General features: G+C 41.6%; 2 protein-coding genes and 1 long non-coding RNA gene across 3 annotated transcripts; all 3 read left to right on the forward strand.

The window, feature by feature from the left end:
• The first annotated feature begins 1,384 nt into the window (after positions 1-1,384).
• On the forward strand, positions 1,385-10,105 carry xkr8.3 (XK related 8, tandem duplicate 3). Its single transcript, XM_046326628.1, has 3 exons — positions 1,385-2,093; positions 3,167-3,354; positions 8,103-10,105. Exons 1-3 carry the CDS (start codon positions 1,771-1,773, stop codon positions 8,849-8,851), a joined length of 1,260 nt encoding a protein of 419 aa, XP_046182584.1. The 5' UTR covers positions 1,385-1,770; the 3' UTR covers positions 8,852-10,105.
• A 5,452-nt stretch (positions 10,106-15,557) lies between these two features.
• On the forward strand, positions 15,558-24,771 carry LOC124012719 (XK-related protein 8). Its single transcript, XM_046326629.1, has 3 exons — positions 15,558-16,002; positions 20,991-21,181; positions 23,082-24,771. The coding sequence occupies exons 1-3, from the start codon at positions 15,683-15,685 to the stop codon at positions 23,810-23,812; spliced, it is 1,242 nt and encodes a 413-aa protein (XP_046182585.1). The 5' UTR covers positions 15,558-15,682; the 3' UTR covers positions 23,813-24,771.
• LOC124012724 lies at positions 16,601-19,157 on the forward strand. The gene is made up of 3 exons (XR_006834761.1): positions 16,601-17,193; positions 17,534-17,793; positions 18,942-19,157. It is a non-coding gene; the product is annotated as an uncharacterized LOC124012724 (long non-coding RNA).
• Positions 24,772-25,630: the final 859 nt, after the last annotated feature.

Here is a 25,630-nt window from a genome sequence, read left to right on the forward strand (position 1 = left end):
GTTGCTTTAGCAGTATGCTTAGGGTCATTGTCCTGCTGGAAGGTGAAACTCTGTCCCAGTCTCAAATATCTGGAAGACTGAATTTCCCTGTATTTAGTGCCATCCATCATTCCTTCAATTTTGACCAGTTTCCCTGTCCCTGCAGATGAAAAACATCCCCACAGCATGATGCTGCCACCCATGCTTCACTGTGGTGTTCTCAGGGTGCTGAGAGGTGTTGGGTTTGCACCAGACATAACGTTTTCCTTGATGGCCAAAAAGCACAATTTTAGTCTCATCTGATCAGAGTACCTTCTTCCATATGTTTGGGGAGTCTCCCACATGCCTTTTGGTGAACACCAAATGTGTTTGGGGAGTCTCCCACATGCTTTTTGGTGAACACCAAAAGTGGTTGCTTATTTTTTTCTTTAAGCAATGGCTTTTACCTGGCCACTTCCATGACGCCCAGCTCTGTGGAGTGTACGGCTTAATGTGGTCCTATGGACAGATACTCCAATCTCCGCTGTGGAGCTTTGCAGCTCCTTCAGGGTTATCTTTGGTTTCTTTGTTGCCTCTCTGATTAATGCCCTCCTTGCCTGGTCCGTGAGTTTTGATGTGCGGCCCTCTCTTTGCAGGTTTGTTGTGGTGCCATATTCTTTCATTTTTTTTTCAATAATGGATTTAATGGTGCTCTGTGGGATGTTCAAAGTTTCTGATATTCTTTTTATAACCCAACCCTGATCTGTACTTCTCCACAACTTTGATTTTTGTGGTGCCACTTGCTTGGTGGTGTTTTAAATTATTTATTTTTTACATTTCACTTCACCAATTTGGACCAGTTTGTGTATGTCCTTTACATGAAATGCAAATAAAGATTCATTTAAATTACAGATTGTAAATGCAACAAAATAGGAAAAAAGCCAAGGGGGATGAATACTTTTGCAAGGCACCGTATATGGTTGCTTAATGCATAGTTGTTCACACATGTGTATTGGGAATAATCTGATATGGGATGGTCAATGCAAAGATAGTTTTCTTTCATTTGTACCCCTAAAGTCATCCATCTTCTCTGGCCACCAGATTAGACTACAATCACCATTGTTGTTTTATCGGGATGCACAGGCACTCCAGATGATTCCTACATGTTGTTGTGGGAGGGGCTTCTATACATTTGGATGCTGATCGTTGTGTGGGACACACGACACTGGCGTCAATTCAAACTGGGCTGCGTTCAGTACGAAGAAACGTACTGCAACATTCAATTCAACGGAAACGGTGCTGTTCAGAACGAACATTTCAAAAACGGGGAATGGCTGAATTGTGGGTTGGGGAACACTGTCAGCATGGCCGCTGCCCTTAAAACACGTCACGCTTTGCTTCAAGCCACACCCACCAACCGGAGCAAACGTACCTCCAAGTCTGTTCAAGAACTTTGAACCTTTTGGGGAAACTTGTCGTTCTGTATAAACCGTTAAGCTACGTAGCAAACGTTCAATCCAACTGAACTCACCTCTTGAGATCAACTTTACAATGGAGATGTGATCGTTAGCTACAATGCCTGTCCTCGCTTCATTGTTGCATTCAAATGTAACTACAAGTTGTGTTCCATGTTTACTTTTCCTAACGGATGCATTGGACAACATGCGGGAGCTGACATTATTCTTTAGACTTGTAAAATTCGACAGCTCATGATAGCGGATAGCTTTCGCTAAAGATGGTACAACAAATGCATGAAGCAAGACAAGCTAACGGAAAAACTTTAGAGAGCGGCGGGACAGGGGGTATTTAGCTATGGATAGCCCAATGTTTTCGAAGTACTCATGGCTCGATTTTATTTTCTCGGTAGTCGGTGTGTGTACCTTCTTGTTTGACGTGGGATCCGACATTTGGGTCGCTACGGAGTTCTACTCGCGTGGGGATTTCTTCTGGTTCGGGGTGTTGATCGGCCTTATGATCCTGTCTTCGGTAGTGGTCCAGATGTTTAGCTGGTTCTGGTTCAAATACGACCGCGAACTGGAGGGCTTCGATGAGCAAACTGCCAAGAATGTCCTCTTTGGAGGCTGCGTCAAACTTTCATTCCTGCTACATGTACTTCAGCTCGGATTCTTTTGCAGGTACTTTTAGTTTGACACTTGATTGCACGCACGTCATTGTCACGTGGACCATCTTTGTTGACTACACCTTGTTTATCACAGTGTACTAGACACAGTCGTCTAAAAATACATCATCTACATCGTTTGAGAAATACATAGTAATTGATTTGTTCTATGGCTACAGTGTAGTGCATCATTTTTTTGGGCTTCATGAAACTATGCATTGTATAATATTTGTATTATTTGGTCATATAATAATTTGGTCATATTATAATTATATATATATATATATATATATATATATATATATATATATATAATTTCCTCAGAAGTTTTTTAAAATGTAGCCTATGAAATTGATTTCCTAAAATGTATAATTTCCTTAGTCTCGTTAATACTGAGAGGCTCGCTGAGCAGCTCATGTACAGCTAAGAACATTAGACTTATGTAGAAAACATCAAGTTACCCAACTCACAGGTGTGTCATCATGATGGAATGGACATACAATGTAATAAGTGCACAGTAACACACATGATAGTTCATTGGGAATTCAAACTATTTGGGCGAAGTACAGGAATGATCCTACAGATTTGTATACTTTTCTCATTGTGGTGTGAATACTGAGGCTCACAGAGCAGCTCATGCACCACTAATAGCATGTGACTTGTGTAGAAACCAATCAAGTTACCACTCCGGTGTGTCAGGTATGTAACCATACCCAGTAGGCTCTGTCTTGACAACCTCACTCCCCACCTACACAGATGTTAAGTTCCTAAGTGGAAGACATTGTTTTGAATGACATAAATAGGCCTATGTCTGCGTCCTGTTCTCTGACAATGATAGGTGTCTTCTGGATTATTGCCGCTTAGTAACACACAAGATGGCAATTCAAACCATTTAAGTGGTATAAGGACCCTACAGCTCATGATGGTGCTCTGTTTCGTCAACTTACTTCCCACCTACACAGAAGATAAGTTAGCTAAGTGGAAGACATTTTTTAGAATGATGCCCATGTGTGTGTGTGTTCTATTGTCCCTGACAGGTGTTTCTGTTGGTTATTGCTGCTCATACTAACAGACAGTGTTTGTTCACAGACACATCTCAGCCATATGGCAGGGCTTCCGTGTGTGGTGGCGACAGGAGCAGGGCTCTGGGTACGCCGTGTACCTGACCCACGACCTGAGCATGCTGCGCCTCATCGAGACCTTCTGTGAGAGCGCCCCGCAGCTCACCCTCATGACACACATCATGCTGCACACCAACAAGGCCAGGACGGTACAGTGTGAGTCACCTCTACACACACCTCTACACACACCAACAAGGCCAGGACTGTACAGTGTGAGTCACCTCTACACACACCAACAAGGCCAGGACGGTACAGTGTGAGTCGCTGTCACCACTACACAGTACACACACCTCTACACCTGGGGTTCGTTCCAATTGGCACCCTTTACTTTAATAAAAACAATACAAACCTTAAAGGGTTCTTCGGCTGTCCCCATAGGAGAAACCTTTGAAGATCCCTTTTTGGTTGGAGGTAGAACCCTTTTGGGTAACATGTAGAACCCTTTCTACAGATGGTTCTACATGGAACCCAAAAGGATTCTCCTATGGGGACAACCAAAGAATCCTTTTTTCTAAGAGTGTATTCCATTATTGTGCACTACATTTGAGCAGGGACCATAGAGCTCTGGTGGAAAGTAGTGGACTAAATAGGGAAGAGTGCCATTTGGGATTACATCCCTGTTATTCTGGACACCGGACTGCAGTAGAAATCACCACTGATGCTGTAGGTCAGGGGTTTACATTCAGTGGATGGTTGAGGGTCAGAAAATAGTTGTAATTAATTTGTGCGCCGCATATTGACGACAAGAGGCCTAAACAGATAGGGAAATACAATCGGACGGAATGTCATAATCACATACTATGCCTCTCTATGTATATGTGTGCGAATACTTGGGAACATATTTCCTAAATTAAAATAATTTTAGATAATCCCCCCCAAAAAAAAAAAATAATAATAATAATAATAACATATTTGCTCAGAATGTTTTTTGCGGAGGGGATGGGGATTCAGCAAATAAAATCACCCGTGACCCGAATTAGGCCCGCAGGTCACCTTTTGGTGAACACTGCTGTAGGCTATTAAAAAAAGAGGTCGACCGGTTAATCGGAATGGGCGATTTAATTAGGGCTGATTTCAAGTTTTCATAACAATCGGAAATCTGTATTTTTGGACACCGATTTGGCAGATTATATTTTTTTATTTACACCTTTATTTAATCTTTATTTAACCAGGCAAGTCAGTTAAGAACACATTCTTATTTTCAATGACGGCCTAGGAACGGTGGGTTAACTGCCTCGTTCAGGGGCAGAACGACAGATTTTCACCTTGTCAGCTCGGGGGATTCAATCTTGCAACCTTACAGTTAACTAGTCCAACGCTCTAACCAGCTGCCTATCATTGCACTCCACGAGGAGACTGCCTGTTACGCAAATGCAGTAAGCCACGGTAAGTTGCTAGCTAGCATTAAACTTATCTTATAAAAAAACAATCAATCATAATCACTAGTTAACTACACATGGTAGATGATATTACTGGTTTATCTAGCATGTCCTGCGTTGCATATAATCAATGCGGTGCGTATTGTTGCTCCAATGTGTACCTAACCATGAACATCAATGCCTTTCTTAAAATCAATACACAGAAGTATATATTTTTAAACCTGCATATTTAGCTTAAAGAAATCCATGTTAGCAGGCAATATTAACCAGGTGAAATTGTGTCACTTCTCTTGCGTTTATTGCACGCAGAGTCAGTGTATATGCAACAGTTAGGGCCACCTAATTTGCCAGAATTTTACGTAATTATGACATAACATTGAAGGTTGTGCAATGTAACAGGAATATTTAGACTTATGGATGCCACCCGTTAGATAAAATACGGAACGGTTCCGTATTTCACTGAAAGAATAAACGTCTTGTTTTCAAGATGATAGTTTCCGGATTCGACCATATTAATGACCTAAGGCTCGCATTTCTGCATGTTATTATGTTATAACTAAGTCTATGATTTGATAGAGCAGTCATTCAAACAGCACTTTTGTGCGTTTTGCCAGCAGCTCTTTCACAAGCACAGCGCTGTTTATGACTTACATTTACATTTAAGTCATTTAGCAGACGCTCTTATCCAGAGCGACTTACAAATTGGTGCATTCACCTTATGACATCCAGTGGAACAGACTTCAAGCCTATCAACTCCCGAGATTAGGCTGGTGTAACCGATGTGAAATGGCTAGCTAGTTAGCGGGGTGCGCGCTAATAGCGTTTCAAATGTCACTCGCTTTGAGACTTGGAGTAGTTGTTCCCCTTGCTCTGCATGGGTAACGCTGCTTCGAGGGCGGCTGTTGTCGCTGTGTTCCTGGTTCGAGCCCAGGTAGGAGCGAGGAGAGGGACGGAAGCTATACTGTTACACTGGCAATACTAAAGTGACTATAAGAACATCCAATAGTCAAAGGTTAATGAAATAGTCCTATAATTCCTATAACCTAAAACTTCTTACCTGGGAATATTGAAGTCTCATGTTAAAAGGAACCACCAGCTTTCATATGTTCTCATGTTCTGAGCAAGGAACTTAAACATTAGCTTTCTTACATGGCACATATTGCACTTTTACTTTCTTCTACAACACTTTGTTTTTGCATTATTTAAACCAAATTGAACATGTTTCATTATTTATTTGAGGTTAAATTTATTTTATTGATGTATTATATAAACTTAAAATAAGTGTTCATTCAGTATTATTGTTATTGTCCTTTTAAAAAAAATGTTTATTTTTAAATCGCCCAATTAATCGGCATCGGCCTTTTTTGGTCCTCCAATAATCGGTATCGGCGTTGAAAAATCATACTTGGTCAACGTCTAATTGAGAACAATCTGAATCCAAGGGCAACACTTAGGGTTGGGATTCTTTACTATACTGTAGTCCTGCTGTATGTCCTTATACCAGGGGACAGGTTCACACTGTCACTGACACTCCGTACAGTGGTCCACATAATACATTTTTCAAGTGTATAAATTACCTTCATTGTGTCCCTCTGTAAGTTTAGCAATAGTTTACACAATCACATAGCTACATATTGTGTTTACACAACTTCCTCTCTATATCCCCTTCCTCTCAGGTTTCAGTTTTCTTTTGATTGTATGCTAGTGTTGAGCGATTAACTGACATTTCTGTTATTTTTTTGTTTTTTTAAAACTAATTGACCGACGTTGGTTCAGTTATTTGAATTATATTTTTTCTGCTCTATGTGCAATTTCTGTAGAGATAAATCAGATAAAGCCTGAACTGTGCGATGTAGTAGGGAGTTGTAGTTTCCAACAGGCCAATATTCTACATAGTTTAGCACAGAAAAAGTGGTAATTAACTACAATGACCATTATCTATTGCGCGTCCGCTTAAACTTGTCTGGTCTGTGTGGAGCAGACATGGAGACTGAGAGAATAGAGAACCGCGATCGAGAGGGATAGAAAGCTGTTGCTTCGTGAGCCTGAAAGTACACGGTCTAAGTGATTGACAGTTGGTATTCAGCAGTTATAATAGTATGCCTTATTTACTTTGAAGAACTATTAAAATAGTGATTTTTGTCAGGCAGCAGCTCTATAGAGATGAGATGACTTGGAATGAAATAATAGTCATCAAATTAAACATATTTTATTAAAGTAAAGTTTATTTTATTTAACCTTTATTTAACTATGCAAGTCAGTTAAGAACTCATTCATATTTACAATGACGGCCTAGGAACAGTGGGTTAACTGACTTGTTCAGGGGCAGAAGGACAGATTTTTACCTTCTCACCAAAAGGCCTCCTGCGGAGACAAAGTATTGTGACTAACTGATGGTTGATAAGCGATAAGTACTAACGGGCAGTCACTACCATCGTGGGACTTATTTGATTTATTTCACCTTTTATTTAACCAGGTAGGCTAGTTGAGAACAAGTTCTCATTTGCAACTGCGACATGGCCAAGATAAAGCATAGCAATTCGACACATACAACAGAGAACTGGAAGGAAAGACGACCAAAGGAGGAATTGGCTTTGGGGGTGACCAGTGAGATATACCTGCTGGAGCACGTGCTACGAGTGGGTGCTGCTATGGTGACCAGTGAGCTGAGATAAGGTGGGGCTTTATCTAGCAGAGACTTGTAGATAACCTGTAGCCAGTGGGTTTGGCGACGAGTATGAAGCGAGGGCCAACCAACGAGAGCATACAGGTCGCAGTGGTGGGTAGTGTATGGGGCTTTGGTGACAAAACGGATGGCACTGTGATAGATTGCATCCAGTTTGTTGAGTAGAGTGTTAGAGCCAATTTTATAGATGACATCACCGAAGTCGAGGATCGGTAGGATGGTCAGTTTTACGAGGGTATGTTTGGCAGCATGAATGAAGGATGCTTTGTTGCTATATAGGAAGCCAATTCTAGATTTAATTTTGGATTGAAGATGCTTAATGTGAGTCTGGAAGGAGAGTTTACAGTCTAACCAGACACCTAGGTATTTGTAGTTGTCCACGTATTCTAAGTCAGAGCCGTCCAGAGTAGTGATGCTGGACGGGCGAGCAGGTGCGGGCAGTGATCAGTTGAATAGCATGCATTTAGTTTTACTTGCGTTTAAGAGCAGTTGGAGGCCACCGAAGGAGAGTGGTATGGCATTGAAGCTCGTCTGGAGGTTAGTTAACACAGTGTCCAAAGAGGGGCCAGAAGTATACAGACTGGTGTCGTCTGCGTAAAGGTGTATCAGAGAATCACTAATGGTTTTATTCTGTGTTAGTGTTCAACCCACATAATGCATAGTGCATTTAAAAAAAAAATCTAAACCAAAATCACATAGCCATGATTATTTTTGAATAATCAAATCAGTACCAAACCGAACTCAAAAAGCATCGCCCAGCACTACTATGTGCTCAACTATCTTTGGCCTATAAACTTCCTCTTTGTCATTTCTCTGATAGTTTTACATCTCTTTTGTAGGTGTGAGTGTCGTGGCGTCAACTACTTCCATAGCCTGGATGGTGGTGGATTATCACCGTTCCCTGCGTTCCTTCCTCCCAGACAAGGCCAAGCAGGGCTGGGGCTCCTCAGTGGTCTACTTCCTGTGGAACCTGCTCCTCATAGCGCCGCGCGTGGCAGCAGTCGCCCTGTTCGCCACAATTCTGCCCTCCTACCTGGCTGCCCACTTCCTGCTTATCTGGCCAGTGCTGGTGTTCTGGGTGTGGCGGCAGGAGACAGACTTCATGGACAGCGCCGGTGGAGAATGGCTCTACCGGGCCACCGTAGGTCTCATCTGGTACTTCAGCTGGTTCAACGTGGCGGAGGGAGGGACCAGAAGGAGGAGCATCATCTATCACTCCTTCATGGCTACGGACGGGGGGATTCTGCTTGTCACATGGTGGTTCTACAGAGACCCGGTCCTGACACAGTCCTACGCCCCCATCCTGCTGGCCACTCTGCCCCTCACCTACCTGATGGGAGTCCTGTTTAAAACACTCTACTACTACTGTTTCCACCCCACGCTGTGGATGCCCTCTGTCAGGGAGGCAGGGTTAGAAGAGGAGCTGCCTGATGGTCAGGAGATGGTGTTCAGATCCATCTCCCAACAAACTGGTACTCCCCGGTTCCGTAACAAGAGGATGGCAAGCCATGCCACTCACTTCTACTCCGAGGAGGAAGCCAGGAAGCCCAGTAAGATAAACGGGCGCGAGGCCAACACTGTTGTCTGACTGGATGTGCTTGAACGAGGCTCTTATTTACATGCAATGATGGAGTGATGGAATGTCTGGTGTCTCTTTCTACACCATCCTGTTTTTCCATGCTGCATTTTTGTATAAATAAGGTGCTGCACAGACTTTGTTTTAATTAGCATATTCTGTGAAACAGTGATAAGGTCACTGAAGTTTTGTCCCAAATGGCACCATATTCCCTATATAGTGCACTACTTGTGGCCAGGGCCTATAGGGATATGGTCAAAAGTAGTGCACGATGTAGAGACTAGGGTGCCATTTGGGATAAAGTCTGAGCAGGTTCCATTGATCAATAATTGGAGTTGTCATGAAACAGCTATTGGGTTATTCAACGAAATTAGTCCTTTTTGGGTTCTGTAACTTAGTGGGAGAAAAACAATGTTTTATTTCACTCAATTGTAACATTCTGTCACAAAGAGCACATGTTCAACTTAATAAAAAAACATATTTTCCCATCTCAAGAGGTTAAATAACATTAAAAAAACTATATTAAGTGGCAAATAAAGTCACAGGATTGATGACTTTATATTAAATCAGCGATAGTTCCCCTTGTGACAGGGGGAATATAAGCTTGTGTGCAACAGGGAGAGGCAATTGAATGCAAGCTTCACAAAACAATTGAAATTGTAAAACATTTCTAGCTTGTCTATCCACGGGTAACAGGGTTGATGTCTTATCCTCGAACCACTCAGTTTTCCACCACAAAACACCAGAAAATGGCCAAAACAAGTAGATTCAGCTCACCTGCTCTTACACTATTAATGTTCAATGTACAAAATAAAAATATTGTTTTCATCATATTAAAATGAGAGTTCAGATCAAGAAACAGTATTGACCTTAAAATGAGGGAAAGAAAAGTAAAAATCTTCCTAGATGTCAAAATGGTTTTGTACTTTCGCAAGTCTTCATTTATAATTAAAGCTCAGAGTTGATAGAATTTTCTATTCGGTCAATATTAAAGGGATACTTTGGGATTTTGGCAATGAGGCCCTTTATCTACTTCCCCACACTTAGATGTGGATACCATTTTTTTATGTCTCCATGTCCAGTATGAAGGAAGTTAGATGTAGTGTCGCCAGCCAATGCTAATTAGCGTTTGTGCAATGAATGGAAGTCTATGGGTATCTTAAGTTAGCATTTGTAAGTCGCTCTGGATAAGAGCGTCTGCTAAATGACTTAAATGTAAATGTAAATTTGCACTAGAGCTAGTTAGCAACTTCCTTTAAACTGCACACAGAGACATAAAAATGGTATCCCACGAGTTTATCTGACTCTGGGGAAGGCGATAAAGGGCCTCATTGCCAAAATCTTGAAGTATCCCTTTAAAGGACACTTAATTTAATATAACAGGCTTGTAAAATTCAATATTGGTGCACAGTTTCTACATAAAATCTCAAAATACCTAATTGCGCGTGAAACAACCCTGCTACCGTTCACGATGCCAAAGGTAATTTGAAGAATAAGTAATGGTACATTTGTATCCGTTATTATCATTGTGTGAAAAGTTTGTATTTTTATTTGGGAGATTTGTTACCCATCTACAGGGTTCTGAAAGTTATTTGACATTGTTGTTTGCTATTTTTGAATGTACGATGAACTATCACGTTCCTTCGCTTTCCTGTTGTAACTGTTGTGTTATTTTTGAAGTCTTTGTCTGTATCTCTGCCGACAGTGCATCCACTAATGTCTGTGATGGTCACTCGTCCACCAGCTTCATTAGTCTTTTTTTCTACACACAGCATCAAATCTATGTAGGCCACACTGTATGTACACATGGATGGAACGTCAGTACAGTGTCCCCTAATGGCACCCTATTCCTGCACTACTTTTGACATTATGTTGTGGACAATGTTCTGGATGTTACGGCTCCCGAGTGGCGCAGCGGTCTAAAGGCACTGCGTCTCAGTGCTAGAGGCGTCACTACAGACCCTGGTTCCATTCCAGGCTGTATCACAACCGGCCGTGATTGGGAATCCCATAGGGTGGCAAACAATTGGCCCAGCGTCGTCCGGGGTTTGGGTTTGGCCCAATGAAGGCCGTCATTGTAAATAAGAATTTGTTCTTAACTGACATGCCTAGTTAAAAAAAAAACTGTATAGCCATACCTGTGGCCTTGTGAAGTTATGTTCCTAGAATGTTAAGATTTCTGTGTGAAACATTATTGGATACTGCAGAATGGAACCAAATATTCCATATTTTAACTGTCATCTCATTCGTTCTGCACATGATTGTTATTACACAGTGTGTTGTGGGGAACCTATTCCCCCGAAGGTCAACAATTCAGCCTTTCTCTTACCTCATCATTTAAAGGGCATGTAATGCTGGGCTATTAAAATCATAAGACCATCACAAAGTTATGTAGTTTCATGACTTATCTTTTGTGTCGTTTATGTCTGTGGTTTCAATGTTATTTTCTTAGAAGTTCCTCAAGTGCTCTTCCGGGGCTTCACCTATTGACATCATCAATACATGAGTATAATATAATCTCCTATGAGTAATGCTCACACATATCTGTCTTCAAACAGGATGTAAGTTAAAGTGTACTAGATAGTATTGCATTGTTGTACCTGAGGACCCATAGTGATGTCAGTAACGTTATCTACCTGAGGACTCGTAGTGATGTCAGTAACGTTATCTACCTGAGGACCCGTAGTGACGTCAACGTTATCTACCTGAGGACCCGTAGTGATGGACCCGTAGTGATGTCAGTAACGTTATCTACCTGAGGACCCGTAGTGATGTCAGTAACGTTATCTACCTGAGGACCCGTAGTGATGTCAGTAACGTTATCTACCTGAGGACCCGTAGTGATGTCAGTAACGTTATCTACCTGAGGACCCGTAATGACTTCAGTAACGTTATCTACCTGAGGACCCGTAGTGATGTCAGTAACGTTATCTACCTGAGGACCCGTAGTGATGTCAGTAACGTTATCTACCTGAGGACCCGTAATGACTTCAGTAACGTTATCTACCTGAGGACCCGTAGTGATGTCAGTATCGTTATCTACCTGAGGACCCGTAGTGATGTCAGTAACGTTATCTACCTGAGGACTCGTAGTGATGTCAGTAACGTTATCTACCTGAGGACCCGTAGTGACGTCAACGTTATCTACCTGAGGACCCGTAGTGATGGACCCGTAGTGATGTCAGTAACGTTATCTACCTGAGGACCCGTAGTGATGTCAGTAACGTTATCTACCTGAGGACCCGTAGTGATGTGAGTAACGTTATCTACCTGAGGACCCATAGTGATGGACTCGTAGTGATGTCAGTAACGTTATCTACCTGAGGACCCATAGTGATGGACTCGTAATGATGTCAGTAACGTTATCTACCTGAGGACCCATAGTGATGGACTCGTAGTGATGTCAGTAACGTTATCTACCTGAGGACCCATAGTGATGGACTCGTAGTGATGTCAGTAACGTTATCTACCTGAGGACCCGTAATGACTTCGGTAACGTTATCTACCTGAGGACCCGTAATGACTTCAGTAACGTTATCTACCTGAGGACCCGTAGTGATGTCAGTATCGTTATCTACCTGAGGACCCGTAGTGATGTGAGTAACGTTATCTACCTGAGGACCCATAGTGATGGACTCGTAGTGATGTCAGTAACGTTATCTACCTGAGGACCCATAGTGATGGACTCGTAATGATGTCAGTAACGTTATCTACCTGAGGACCCATAGTGATGTCAGTATCGTTATCTACCTGAGGACCCGTAGTGATGTGAGTAACGTTATCTACCTGAGGACCCATAGTGATGGACTCGTAGTGATGTCAGTAACGTTATCTACCTGAGGACCCATAGTGATGGACTCGTAGTGATGTCAGTAACGTTATCTACCTGAGGACCCGTAGTGATGTCAGTAACGTTATCTACCTGAGGACCCATAGTGATGTCAGTAACGTTATCTACCTGAGGACCCGTAGTGATGTCAGTAACGTTATCTACCTGAGGACCCGTAGTGATGTCAGTAACGTTATCTACCTGAGGACCCGTAGTGATGTCAGTAACGTTATCTACCTGAGGACCCGTAGTGATGTCAGTAACGTTATCTACCTGAGGACCCATAGTGATGGACTCGTAGTGATGTCAGTAACGTTATCTACCTGAGGACCCGTAGTGATGTCAGTAACGTTATCTACCTGAGGACCCATAGTGATGTCAGTAACGTTATCTACCTGAGGACCCGTAGTGATGTCAGTAACGTTATCTACCTGAGGACCCGTAGTGATGTCAGTAACGTTATCTACCTGAGGACCCATAGTGATGTCAGTAACGTTATCTACCTGAGGACCCGTAATGACTTCGGTAACGTTATCTACCTGAGGACCCGTAATGACTTCAGTAACGTTATCTACCTGAGGACCCGTAGTGATGTCAGTATCGTTATCTACCTGAGGACCCGTAGTGATGTGAGTAACGTTATCTACCTGAGGACCCATAGTGATGGACTCGTAGTGATGTCAGTAACGTTATCTACCTGAGGACCCATAGTGATGGACTCGTAATGATGTCAGTAACGTTATCTACCTGAGGACCCATAGTGATGGACTCGTAGTGATGTCAGTAACGTTATCTACCTGAGGACCCATAGTGATGGACTCGTAGTGATGTCAGTAACGTTATCTACCTGAGGACCCATAGTGATGGACTCGTAGTGATGTCATTAACGTTATCTACCTGAGGACCCGTAGTGATGTCAGTAACGTTATCTACCTGAGGACCCATAGTGATGTCAGTAACGTTATCTACCTGAGGACCCATAGTGATGTCAGTAACGTTATCTACCTGAGGACCCATAGTGATGTCAGTAACGTTATCTACCTGAGGACCCGTAGTGATGTCAGTAACGTTATCTACCTGAGGACCCGTAGTGATGTCAGTAACGTTATCTACCTGAGGACCCGTAGTGATGTCAGCAACGTTATCTACCTGAGGACCCGTAGTGATGTCAGTAACGTTATCTACCTGAGGACCCATAGTGATCAAATTGTATTTGTCACACCCAGTGAAATGCTTACTTTACAAGCCCTTAGCCAACAATGCAGCTTTAAGAAAAATACATATTTTTATTTGTTTAACACTTTTTTGGTTACTACATGATTCCATGTGTGTTATTTCATTGTTTTGATGTCTTCACTATTATTCTTACAAAAAGAAAGAAAGAAAACACTGGAATGAGTAGGTATTCTAAAACATTTGACCGGTAGTGTGTGTGTGTGTGTAATATATACACAGGGCTGTGAAAAAGTATTTCCTTCCTTTATAATATTCTCTAGTTTTGCATATTTGTGATTCGTCAGACCTTTTATTTGAAAAAGGGAACCTGAATGAACAAATAACACAACGACGACATACTTATTTCCTTTATTTCATAAACTAAGTTATGCAACACCCACAATGCCCCTGTGTGAAATGTAATTGCCCCCTTACAAATCAGTAACTGGTTGTGCCACCTTTAACTGCTTCAACTCAGTGACATTTATGGGTTTTCAAGCATGAACTGCTCTTTTCAAGTCCTGCCACAACATCTCAATTGGGATTAGGTCTGGATTTTGACAAGGCCATTACAAAACTTCATATGTGTTGCTTTTTAACCATTTTCATGTAGACTTGATTGTGTGTTTTGGATCATTGTCTTGCTGCGTGACCCAGCTGCACTTCAGCTTCCACTCTCTGACATTCTCCCGTAGAATTCTCTGATACAGAGTAGAATTCATGGTTCCTTCTATTGAGGCATGTTGTCCAGGTCCCGAGGCAGCAAAGCATCCCCAAACCATCACACTACCACCACCATGCTTGACCGTTGGTATAAGGTTCTTACTGTGGAATGCAGTGTTTGGTTTTAGCCAGGCATAATGGGTCCCATGTCACGCCAAAAAAGTTACACTTTCGAATCATCTGTCCATTGAACATTCTTCCAAGAGTCTTGATGATCATCCAGGTGCTTTTTGGAAAACTTGAGTCCACTTTTTGGATGACATGTGTCCCATTAAAGCCCAATTTGACTCCAATGCTTCCCAAAGTTGTATCACGTTGGCTGGATGTCCTTTGGATGGTGGACCGTTCTTAAGACACACGGGAAACGGTTGAGCGTGAAAAACCCAGCAGCGTTGCAGTTCGTGACACAAACCGGTGCGCCTGGAAACTACTACCCTGTTCAAAGGCACTTCAATCTGTTGTATTGTCTTATTCACCTTCTGAATGGCACACATACACAATCCATGTCCACATTGTCTCAACGCTTAAAACATCTTCTTTAACCCGTCTCCTCCCCTTCATCTACACTGATTTAAGTGGATTTAACAAGTGACATCAATAAGGGATCATAGCTTTCACATGATTTCACCTGGTCAGTTTATGTCATGGAAAGAGCAGATGTTCTTAATGTTTTGTATACTCAGTTTAACAGTTTATGACTAGAAAAGGTGTGGACAGCAGTATAGAATCATATAGAATGAGACATGACTAGAATACAGTATAATGTATACTATACATACAAAGTGTGTAAAACAGTATGTTAACATTATTTTACTATCTCATCATGTTGCCTACAACTTGAAATACTCTGTTAATATGCTAAATGTCTCTTGTCCCTCCCCCAAAAGAATTTGGGAGGCGGAAGGAATGAAAACCCGCTGTACTTCTGCCGTTTGCTGACTTTCAGTTTCACAGTGCAAGGGTTCCTCCACAGTGAGGAGACGTCAGAAGTAATGCATTCTTTCTCTCTCGCTCTCTTTCATTGGGTTGATAAGTGCTAGAGCCAACGCAAACGTTTTCAGTTTTACACAGCCACCATGGAGGAGGACGCGGGACAATCTATCCCATTCAAGTACCCCGCCTCTGACTTCTTGTTGACTGTCGGTGGTATGTTGTTTTTTCTCCTGGATGTGGTACTAGACGTGTGGGCGGTGGTGACTTTCTATCAACAAGAGGCCTACGTGTTCATGGGACTGCTGATGTTTTTACTGCTAGGCTCCTCAGCCCTGGTCCAGGCTTTCAGCTGGCTGTGGTACCACTATGACAAGGACAGCACTGAGACCAGGACAGAAAGCCTTGTGAAGAGCCTTCACTCACTCAAGATCCTTCATGTGTTCCAGATGGGAGTCTACCTCAGGTTCAGTTAAACTTTGTTGACTTGATTTGTTGAACCGGGAAAAGAAACAGCCACGGACTGTGTTGATATCATAAGGAACTTGTATCACCAGTGGTGGAAAAGATACCCAATTGTCATACTTGAGTAAAAGTAAATATTCCTTCATAGAAAATGACACAAGTAAAAGTGAAAGTCACCCAGTAAAATACTACTTGAGTAAAATTATTTGGTTTTTATAGATACTTAAGTATCAAAGGTAAATGTAATTGATAAAATATACTTAAATATCAAAAGTAAAAGTATAAGGGCCATTCTGAATCTGTGTTTTTTCTGTCCCCAGGACTTTACATTACATAAATATGCATGACAAGTATCTGTATAATACATTATATTATCAAGCAAAGTGTCTTGCACTTTGTCCTAATTGCAATTTAAAGATACATTTATTTTATTTTTCCTTTATTTTACTAGGCAAGTCAGTTAAGAACAAATTCTTATTTTCAATGATGGCCTAGGAACAGTGGGTTAACTGCCTGTTCAGGGGCAGAACGACAGATTTGTACCTTGTCAGCTCGGGGATTTGAACTTGCAACCTTTTGGCTACTAGTCCAACGCTCTAACCACTAGGCAAGCCTGCCTGTAAAACCTTAATTAAAAACTACCTAGAACACTGAACATTTTTTATTTTTAGCCTGTCCCCACTCTCTAACACTACACTTCACCATGAAATATAAAGATTAGAATCCTTCAGAAATATTTTTTTTTTTAAAGGTATTATGGTGTGACCTCTATTTCCAATTTAGACAAAAAAAAATACATTTTCTCATCGGAAATTCCTAATATGTTAGTTAAAATACACATTTTCGGTGTGTCCCCAGGATTTCAGTCAGTCCTGTTACCCTGACCCCCCTTCCCCCTCTAAAGATGTGGGACATTCCACAAGTCACATGATCAAGTAGCATCATTTGGCATCATTTGAGTTTCCTGAAGGCCAAGGGAAGACCAAGTTTGAGGTCCAAACACTTAAAAGACACACCCTAACCCCTCAGTCCTCAAATTAAGTGTGCACTTTTGATGACGTATAATGACGTCTGACGAGTATAAACTTGAAGGGCGAGGAAGGAATGATTTTTAAGTGGACCGCCCTTGGCCGGAAATTGGCCACTCGTTCATCCCGCGATGATTGTGTTTTCAGCCACCAGTCAATTATGAGTATAGTATATATATATATATATATATATATATATATATATATATATATATATATATATATATATATATATATATATATATATATCATTAATATACGCCTACTGTATGATAACTAGCAAATTAATTAGCTAACTAACGTAACTAACGTTAGCCTGCCTGCTGGAACTTCTGTAGAATATATATTTTTCTTCTTCTACAATTTCCAAAAGATAACCAAATAACACATTTACTTTTTATGATACGTGTTTGTGCAGTCATGTGCATTAGTAGTACAATGTCTAACCTATTTGCATTCGTTTCTACTTACACTTATATTTTGACTTCTCCATTGATGTTTAAGTTTTCGTGGACTTTTCTTAGCGGATGTACAATCATCGCGAATTGAATTCTGGGGGAGTTTCAGACCTCGGAGTGAACATAATTGTACACTCGCAAAGCCGAATAAAAACGAGGCCTGAGGGGCTTACGTTGCAAACTTCCCTTGTTCGGCTAATAATTTGGACCGCCCGCCAAGATGGCAACAGGGATTCCCCCAAGGGCATAAGGCGAGGGAAAGTGGACGAGGGTGTGTCTTATAAGTGTTTGGACCGCACGCCAAAAGTAAGTTATCACTCTTTTCTGTATGACTGAGAATGTCAATCTTATTTCTTGGATGTTATTCTTGTTTTGTTTTTTAAAATATAGTTTTGATAAACCACTTGAAGGTGCTATTAGCGTTGATGCCATGTGGCTACATTTAATGTATTTGCAAATGATATGCTAAAAAAAATTCAGTCCTGTTACTCATATATGAAGGGTAACAGGTGTGAATAAGAATAACAGGAGTGAGAAGTTTGAATGAAATGGCCATTTTTAAATGTGTATGCAACCGGTTCTGTACCGGTACCTTTCTGCGTTTATGTTCTGGTAAGGTGTAGGTGGAAGATGAGGCTCTGGACACAATTCAGCCGGTTGTCTCTCTTTTAATGACTGCATGAAATGCAAGGCAAAAGTTACTGCTGCCGTCTGGACTCCATACAAGTATATGTGCTTCTCCTCATAACGCGCTGTGCAAACTCGGTAGTAAAAACATCAACAATAAAATCCATTGTACATGTTCATATTTTCAAAAGACTCATTTCGTTTTTATAAATGTTGTACACTAATCATTTATTTAAATGTATGCTAAATATTTCTTAAGAGTGTACTATTGTATCGGAGGCATAGTAATGAAGCAACAACGCCTGGGCAAGTAGCAAAATCAACGACCGCTAACTAAAGATTTAGCAGTTGTTTCAGATGCCATTCCCTCAGGCGTTGCTTTATTATTCAGGAACGTGCCAAGACCTGACCCCCAGAGCCTACCTTCTATTGACCCTGTTGACTCATCAGTAGGAAATATTTGTTTCTCTTCTGGTCCATCCAACAACAGAGCGATACGATCCTTGTTTCAGCAGGATGTTGTATCTATACCTTATGTCATGCCTTATTGGAATGGATTTATTGATAATATCTGTTGGAAAAAAGTTTGGATATTGCCACACACATACCTACTTGTTAAAAAAATTAAGGAATTAAGAAAATGTAGAAAATAAATACAATAAAATAATTCACTCTTGAAAGTAATGTAATACATCTTTAAGATAACCTTAATAATAAATTAAAATAAATATGAGGGATTTTTGGTGAAATACATAAAGTATATTTTACACCTGTTATATGTATATACATCGATTAATTATAATACTATTCTCTATTCTCTTTTGCAGTTGGAATTACTGAAGGTGTTTTCAGTTGAACTTTTTGGATGACATGGGACCCACTATGTCTGGCTTGCATAGTAGCGACGGGCGGTGTGTGGCTACCACAGAATTCTGCAGCGATACATCCCATCTGGTTTGCACTTAGTGGGACTATCATTTGCTTTTCAACCGGATAATGACCCAAAACACAACTCCAGGCTGTGTAAGGGCTATTTGACCAAGAAGGGGTGGAATGCTGCATCAGATGACCTGGCCTCCACAGGCCTCCTCAACCCAGTTGAGATAGTTTGGGATGAGTTGGACTGCAGCCAACAAGTGCTCAGCATATGTGGGAACTCCTTCAAGACTGTTGGAAAAGCATTCCTCATGACGATGGTTGAGAGAATGCCAAGTGTGCAAAGATGTCATCAAGGCAAAGGGTGGCTACTCTGAAGAATCTAAAATATATTTTGAGTTGTTTAAAAAAAATGTTGGTTACTACATGATTCCATATGTGTTACTTCACTAAAATGTCTTCACTATTATTCACTACAATGTAGAAAATAGTAAAAAATAAAGAAAACCCTTGAATGAGTAGGTGCATCCAAACTTTTGACTGGTTCTGTGAGTGTACATTTATTTTGCCAAGCTGCACATGCAACGCGAGCGGTGTGATCAGAAGTAAAATAACAACCAAATGTTTATATCCCAGGAGAAATTAGCTAGCAACAGCAAGCTAGATAGCTAATTTGCCATAAATGTTTAATGCTTTTTGACCTGTCCCCAAATTAATATAGTTGGTTCAGAGTTCGTTTTGATATTTCATCCTACGTGTTCTGATCATGTCAGGTGTGGGTGGACAAAATCAGCAAGCGCGCGAGTGGCCTGGTCAGCATGTTAGGCACTGCACGGCAGTGCTAGAGGTGTCACTACAGATCCGGGTTGTGTCGCAGCCGGCCTCGACTGGGAGACCCATGAGGCGGCGCATTATTGGCCCAGCGTCGTCCTGGTTAGGGGAGGGTTTGGGATGGCCTTGTCCCATCTCGCTGTGGCGGGCCTGGCGAAATGCACGCTGACACGGTCGCCTGTTGGACGGTGTTTCTTCCGCCACATATTGGTGCGGCTGTCTTCCGGGTTATGCGGCCAGTGTGTCAAGAAGCAGTGCAGCTTGGCAGGGTCGTGTTTTTGAGGACGCATAGCTCTCGAGCTTTGCCTCTCCTGAGTCCGTACGGGAGTTGCGGTAATGGGACAAGACTAACTACCAATTGGATATCACAAAAAAGGGCTAAAAAAATAAATAATTTACAATTGAAGCATTTGTGTTTATTGAATCTGCTAGATCAGAGGCAGTAGGGATGACCAGGGGGGATACCTAGTCAGTTGTCCAACTGAAATGTGTCTTCCGCATTTAACCCAACCCCTCTGAATCAGAAAGGTGCGGGGGGCTGCCTTGCTCAGGGGCAGAATGACCGTTTTTTTACATTGTCAGCTCGGGGATTCGATCCAGCAACCTTCCGGTTACTGGCCCAACGCACTAACCACTAGATAAGTGCGTGAATTGGACCACTTTTCTGTCTTGCTAACAAGTCGTTTTGGGTGTCAGGGAAAATGGATGGAGTAAAAAGTACTTTTATTTTCTTTAGTAATGTAGTGAAGTAAAAGTAGTCCAAAATATAAATAGTAAACTACAGATATCCCAAAAACCTACTTAAGTAGTACTTTTACTTAGGGACTTTACACCATGGGAACATTAGCAGGCTAGCCTAGTGGTTAGAGCGTTGGACTAGTAACCGGAAGGTTGCAAATTCAAATCCCCAAGCAAATCTGTCGTTCTGCCCCTGAACAGGCAGTTAACCCACTGTTCCTAGGCCGTCATTGAAAAGAAGAATTTGTTCTTAACTGACTTGCCTGGTTAAATAAAGGTAAAAAAATAAAAATTGTCAGAGTGGCACGTTCTTGGAGTAGTACATTCTCTGAATGTTTCCCCGCTCATCTCAAGGCAGAAACACCATTGTAACAACTCTTTTTATAGAATATTTTTTAAATTAATAACTATGTATGTGGCTGTCATTTTAGATATGCTGGTCTTGTGAGGATCTCGATATGTGGCTTCTGCTGTAGAAAGCGTTACATGGAGGGCAACGCCGTGTATCTGACCCATGACCTTAGCCTGCTGCGCCTCATCGAGACCTTCTCTGAGAGCGCGCCACAGCTTGTCCTCATGATTACCATCATCATCCAGAGGGGAGAGGTGGAGCCCATTACAAGTACGTAAAAGCAAACACAGAATTACTTAGAACACAAAGACCTTGAGGTACAGTTGAAGTCAAAGTTTACATACACTTATGTTGGAGTTATTAAAACTCGTTTTTCAACCACTCCACAAACTTCTTGTTAACAAACTATAGTTTTGGCAAGTCGATTAGTACATCTACCTTGTGCATGACACAAGTAATTTTTCCAACCATTGTTTACAGACCGATTATTTCACTTATAATTCACTGTATCACAATTCTAGTGGGTCAGAAGTTTACATACACTATGTTGACTGTGTCTTTAAACAGCTTGGAAAACGCCAGAAAATTCTGTCATGGCTTTAGAAGCTTCTGATAGGCTAATTGACATAATTTGAGTCAATTGGGGGTGTACCTGTGGATGTATTTCAAGGCCTACCTTCAAATTCAGTGCCTCTTTGCTTGACATCATGTATAAATCAAAAGAAATCAGCCAAGACCTCAGAAAAAACATTGTAGACCTCCACAAGTCTGGTTCATCCTTGGGAGCAATTTCCAAACGCCTGAAGGTACCACATTCATCTGGACAAACAATAGTACGCAAGTATAAACACCATGGGACCACTCAGTCATCATACTGCTCAGGAACGAGACGCGTTCTGTCTCTTAGATGAACGTACTTTGGTGTGAAAAGTGCACATCAATCCCAGAACAACAGCAAAGGACCTTGTGAAGATGCTGGAGGAAACAGGTACAAAAGTATATCTATCCACAGTAAAACGAGTCCTATATCGACATAACCTAAAAGGCTGCTCAGCAAGGAAGAAGCCACTGCTCCAAAACCACCATAAAAACGCCAGACTACAGTTTGCAACTGCACATGGGGACAAAGATCATACTTTTTGGAGAAATGTCCTCTGGTCTGATGAAACAAAAATAGAACTGTTTGGCCATAATGACCATCGTTATGTTTGGAGGAAAAAGGGGGAGGCTTGCAAGCCGAAGAACACCATCCCAACCGTGAAGCACGGGGGTGGCAGCATCATGTTGTGGGGGTGCTTTGCTGCAGGAGGGACTGGTGTATTTCACAAAATAGATGGCATCATGAGGAATTAAAATTTTGTGGATATATTGAAGCAACATCTCAAGACAACAGTCGGGACGTTAGAGCTTAGTCGCAAATGGGTCTTCCAAATGGACAATGACCCCAAGCATACTTCCAAAGTTGTGGCAAAATGGCTTAGGGACAATAAAGTCAAGGTATTGGAGTGGCCATCACAAAGCCCTGACCTCAATCCCATAGAAAATGTGTGGGCAGAACTGAAAAAGCTTGTGCGTGCAAGGAGGCCTTACAAACCTTACTCAGTTACACCAGCTCTGTCAGGAGGAATGGGCCAAAATTCACCCAACTTATTGTGGGAAGCTTGTGGAAGGCTACCCAAAACATTTGACCCGAGTTAAACAATTTAAAGACACTCAGTATTTGGTAGCATTGCATGTTTGACTTCTGACCCACTGGGAATGTGATGAAAGAAATAAAAGCTGAAATAAATCATTCTTTACTATTATTCTGACATTTTACATTATTAAAAAAAGTGGTGCTCTTAACTGACATGACAGGGATTTTTTACTAGGATTAAATGTCAGGAATTGTGAAAAACTGAGTTTAAATGTATTTGGCTACGGTGTATGTAAACTTCTGACTTCAACTGGATATCTGGATATAAGTTATATAGCTTGTAACTATGCCCCAGAATTTAATGGTCTGGCCCTACTCATAATTTAAGAGGTGACTGACTCCAGACCTGATGATACATTTTTATAATTCCTTTCATTGACAGTTAACTTGATTGTCTGTTATTTAACATCACAAGTTCATTGACAGTTTTACCTGATATAATATCCTGAATTTGTTTTTTTTTCTCTCCCTCAGTCTTGAAGGCACTTGGTTCAGTGTCTGCCATCGCCGTCAGCGTGACCATGTATCACCGCTCCCTGCGTTCCTTCCTCCCAGACAAGGCCAAGCAGGGCTGGGGCTCCTCAGTGGTTTACTTCATGTGGAACCTGCTCCTGATTGGTCCACGTGTGGCAGCAGTCGCCCTCTTTGCTTCGGTCTTCCCCTGCTTCATCGCTGCCCACTTCCTGTCTTCCTGGATGATTCTATTTTTTGTCGCCTGGCAACTGAAGACAAACTTCATGGACAGCGGCGGTGGAGAATGGCTCTACCGGGCCACCGTAGGTCTCATCTGGTACTTTAGCTGGTTCAGCATAGTGGAGGGGCACACCAGGCGGCAGAGCACCATTTACCACACCTGGATAGGAGTGGATATTGGGATGCTTTGTGGTTTTTGGGTGTGGCAGATGATGAAGAACCCTCCATATTTTAAACTGCCACTAGATCCCTATGTCATCTTTGTCATTATGATCTCACTCTACATAGCTGGACTCTGTCTCAAGGTGACATACTACAAGTTCTGTCACCCAAAGATTACAAAGCAGGGAGAAGTTGAGTGTCATCTCGAGCTGATGTCGGAGTCGGTGGTGGTCCCCCTAAATGGGGAAGATGTGGTTGACTTTAGGTTTATGGGTCATACAGAGCGTCCAGAACCGTCGGTCAGGGTCAATAAAAGGATGAGGAATTTAGCCGGTAATTTTTACTCTTAATCCAGATTATCAGATGGCTCCTACACATTGAGAAGACTGTATGGGCTTGTTCAACATTGCAGCCGGTGACCCAGCCAGGCAACTGCCAACTGACTGATCTACAAATGACCTTGGCTCATAAATAACTACTCATTATTTATTGATCAGTCACAATTTAAACACACAATGAGTGAAAGGTCTGTCTGTTTTCGATCCATCCTTGTACTTGATTGATGAATTAAGGTCAGTAATTAGTAAGGAACTCCCCTCACCTGGTTGTCTAGGTCTTAAGGGAAAGGGAAAAACCAAAAACCCACACTCAGCTCTCCGTGGAATAAGTTTTACACCCCTGCCCTACTTAAATGAACCAGCTCTATAGCTTGAAACACTGAGAAATGTTGACGCATTCATTAAAATGACTGGAATGATTTGTTCTATGAAGACGAGGATGGCGATACGAGACAGTTCTGTTTGGCACTGTGCATTTCTAATATGAAGGTAAACATTACAGTAATGTTTATCGTGGTCATGAACTTCTTATTAATATGACCTCGTGAGTACAGCTGATCAGGGTTACTTATTGACAGTGGTGGAACAAAATACTAAATTGACATACTTTAGACTTTAATAAACGTAAAGATACTTTTACTTGAGTAATTTTCTATTAAGCTGAGTCACCCAGTAAAATACTACTTCAGCAACTCTAGAAGTATTTGGTTAGAAATATACCTAAGTATCCAAAGTAAATGGAATTGCTAAAATATAGTTAAGTCAAAGGTATAAATAATTTCAAATGAATTGTTAAGCAAACCAAACAATGTATTTATTTATTTATAGATAGCCAATGGCACACCAGCATTGTTTAGTGAGTCCGCCAGATCAGGTAGTAGGGGTGACCAGGGATGTTCTCTGTTTAGTGAGTCCGCCAGATCAGGTAGTAGGGGTGACCAGGGATGTTCTCTGTTTAGGGAGTCCGCCAGATCAGGTAGTAGGGGTGACCAGGGATGTTCTCTGTTTAGTGAGTCCGCCAGATCAGGTAATAGGGGTGACCAGGGATGTTCTCTGTTTAGTGAGTCCGCCAGATCAGGTAGTAGGGGTGACCAGGGATGTTCTCTTGATAAGTGTGTGAATTGGACCATTTTCCTGTCAAAATGTAACAGGTACTTTTGGGTGTTAGGGAAAAAGATACCACAAAACAACCATTTTTTTACTTAAGTACTTTACACCACTGCTTCCTGAAATGTTAGCAGAGTGTGGACTCTGTCAGGACTAGATGGTAAATACCTTGAGGGGATGTGAGAATGTAACTTAAATGTAAATGTAATTTTAACAGTGCAGTTGGGGTGGCCAGTTCTGAGTGAATGTGCCAATGTCCTGTCTTTCGTGTGCAGTGTGCTGGACTGTCTGGTTTCATGTCTGTGACGCGAATGTGATCCTTTTTGTACAGTGATGCCAAAGGCAAAAAATAAATAAAAATGTCCATACAGGTGATGTCGAGGTTCTGAAGCACTTTTTGGTGATGTACAGTATGTCTTATTGTTAATTTACAGCAGAGTGTGTGCAATTGCAAAACACTGACAATGAAACCAGGCACCTTCAAAGTACTTTAATTTGTATTTACACTACCGTCAGTGTTAATGTACACAGGACAACCTTATTGGGCCTTCAACAGTGTTTCCAGTCCCATTAAAAAAAATGTGGGGTTTGAAAACACGAGTCAGTTATACACTACAGGACCAAAAGTATGTGGACACCTGCTTGTTGGTCCCCCCCCCCTTTGCTGCTAGAACAACCTCCACTCTTCTGGGAAGGCTTTCCACTAAATGTCAGAACATTGCT

Source organism: Oncorhynchus gorbuscha, linkage group LG24 (genome assembly GCF_021184085.1).
Source record: "Oncorhynchus gorbuscha isolate QuinsamMale2020 ecotype Even-year linkage group LG24, OgorEven_v1.0, whole genome shotgun sequence".
Lineage (NCBI taxonomy): Eukaryota > Metazoa > Chordata > Actinopteri > Salmoniformes > Salmonidae > Oncorhynchus > Oncorhynchus gorbuscha.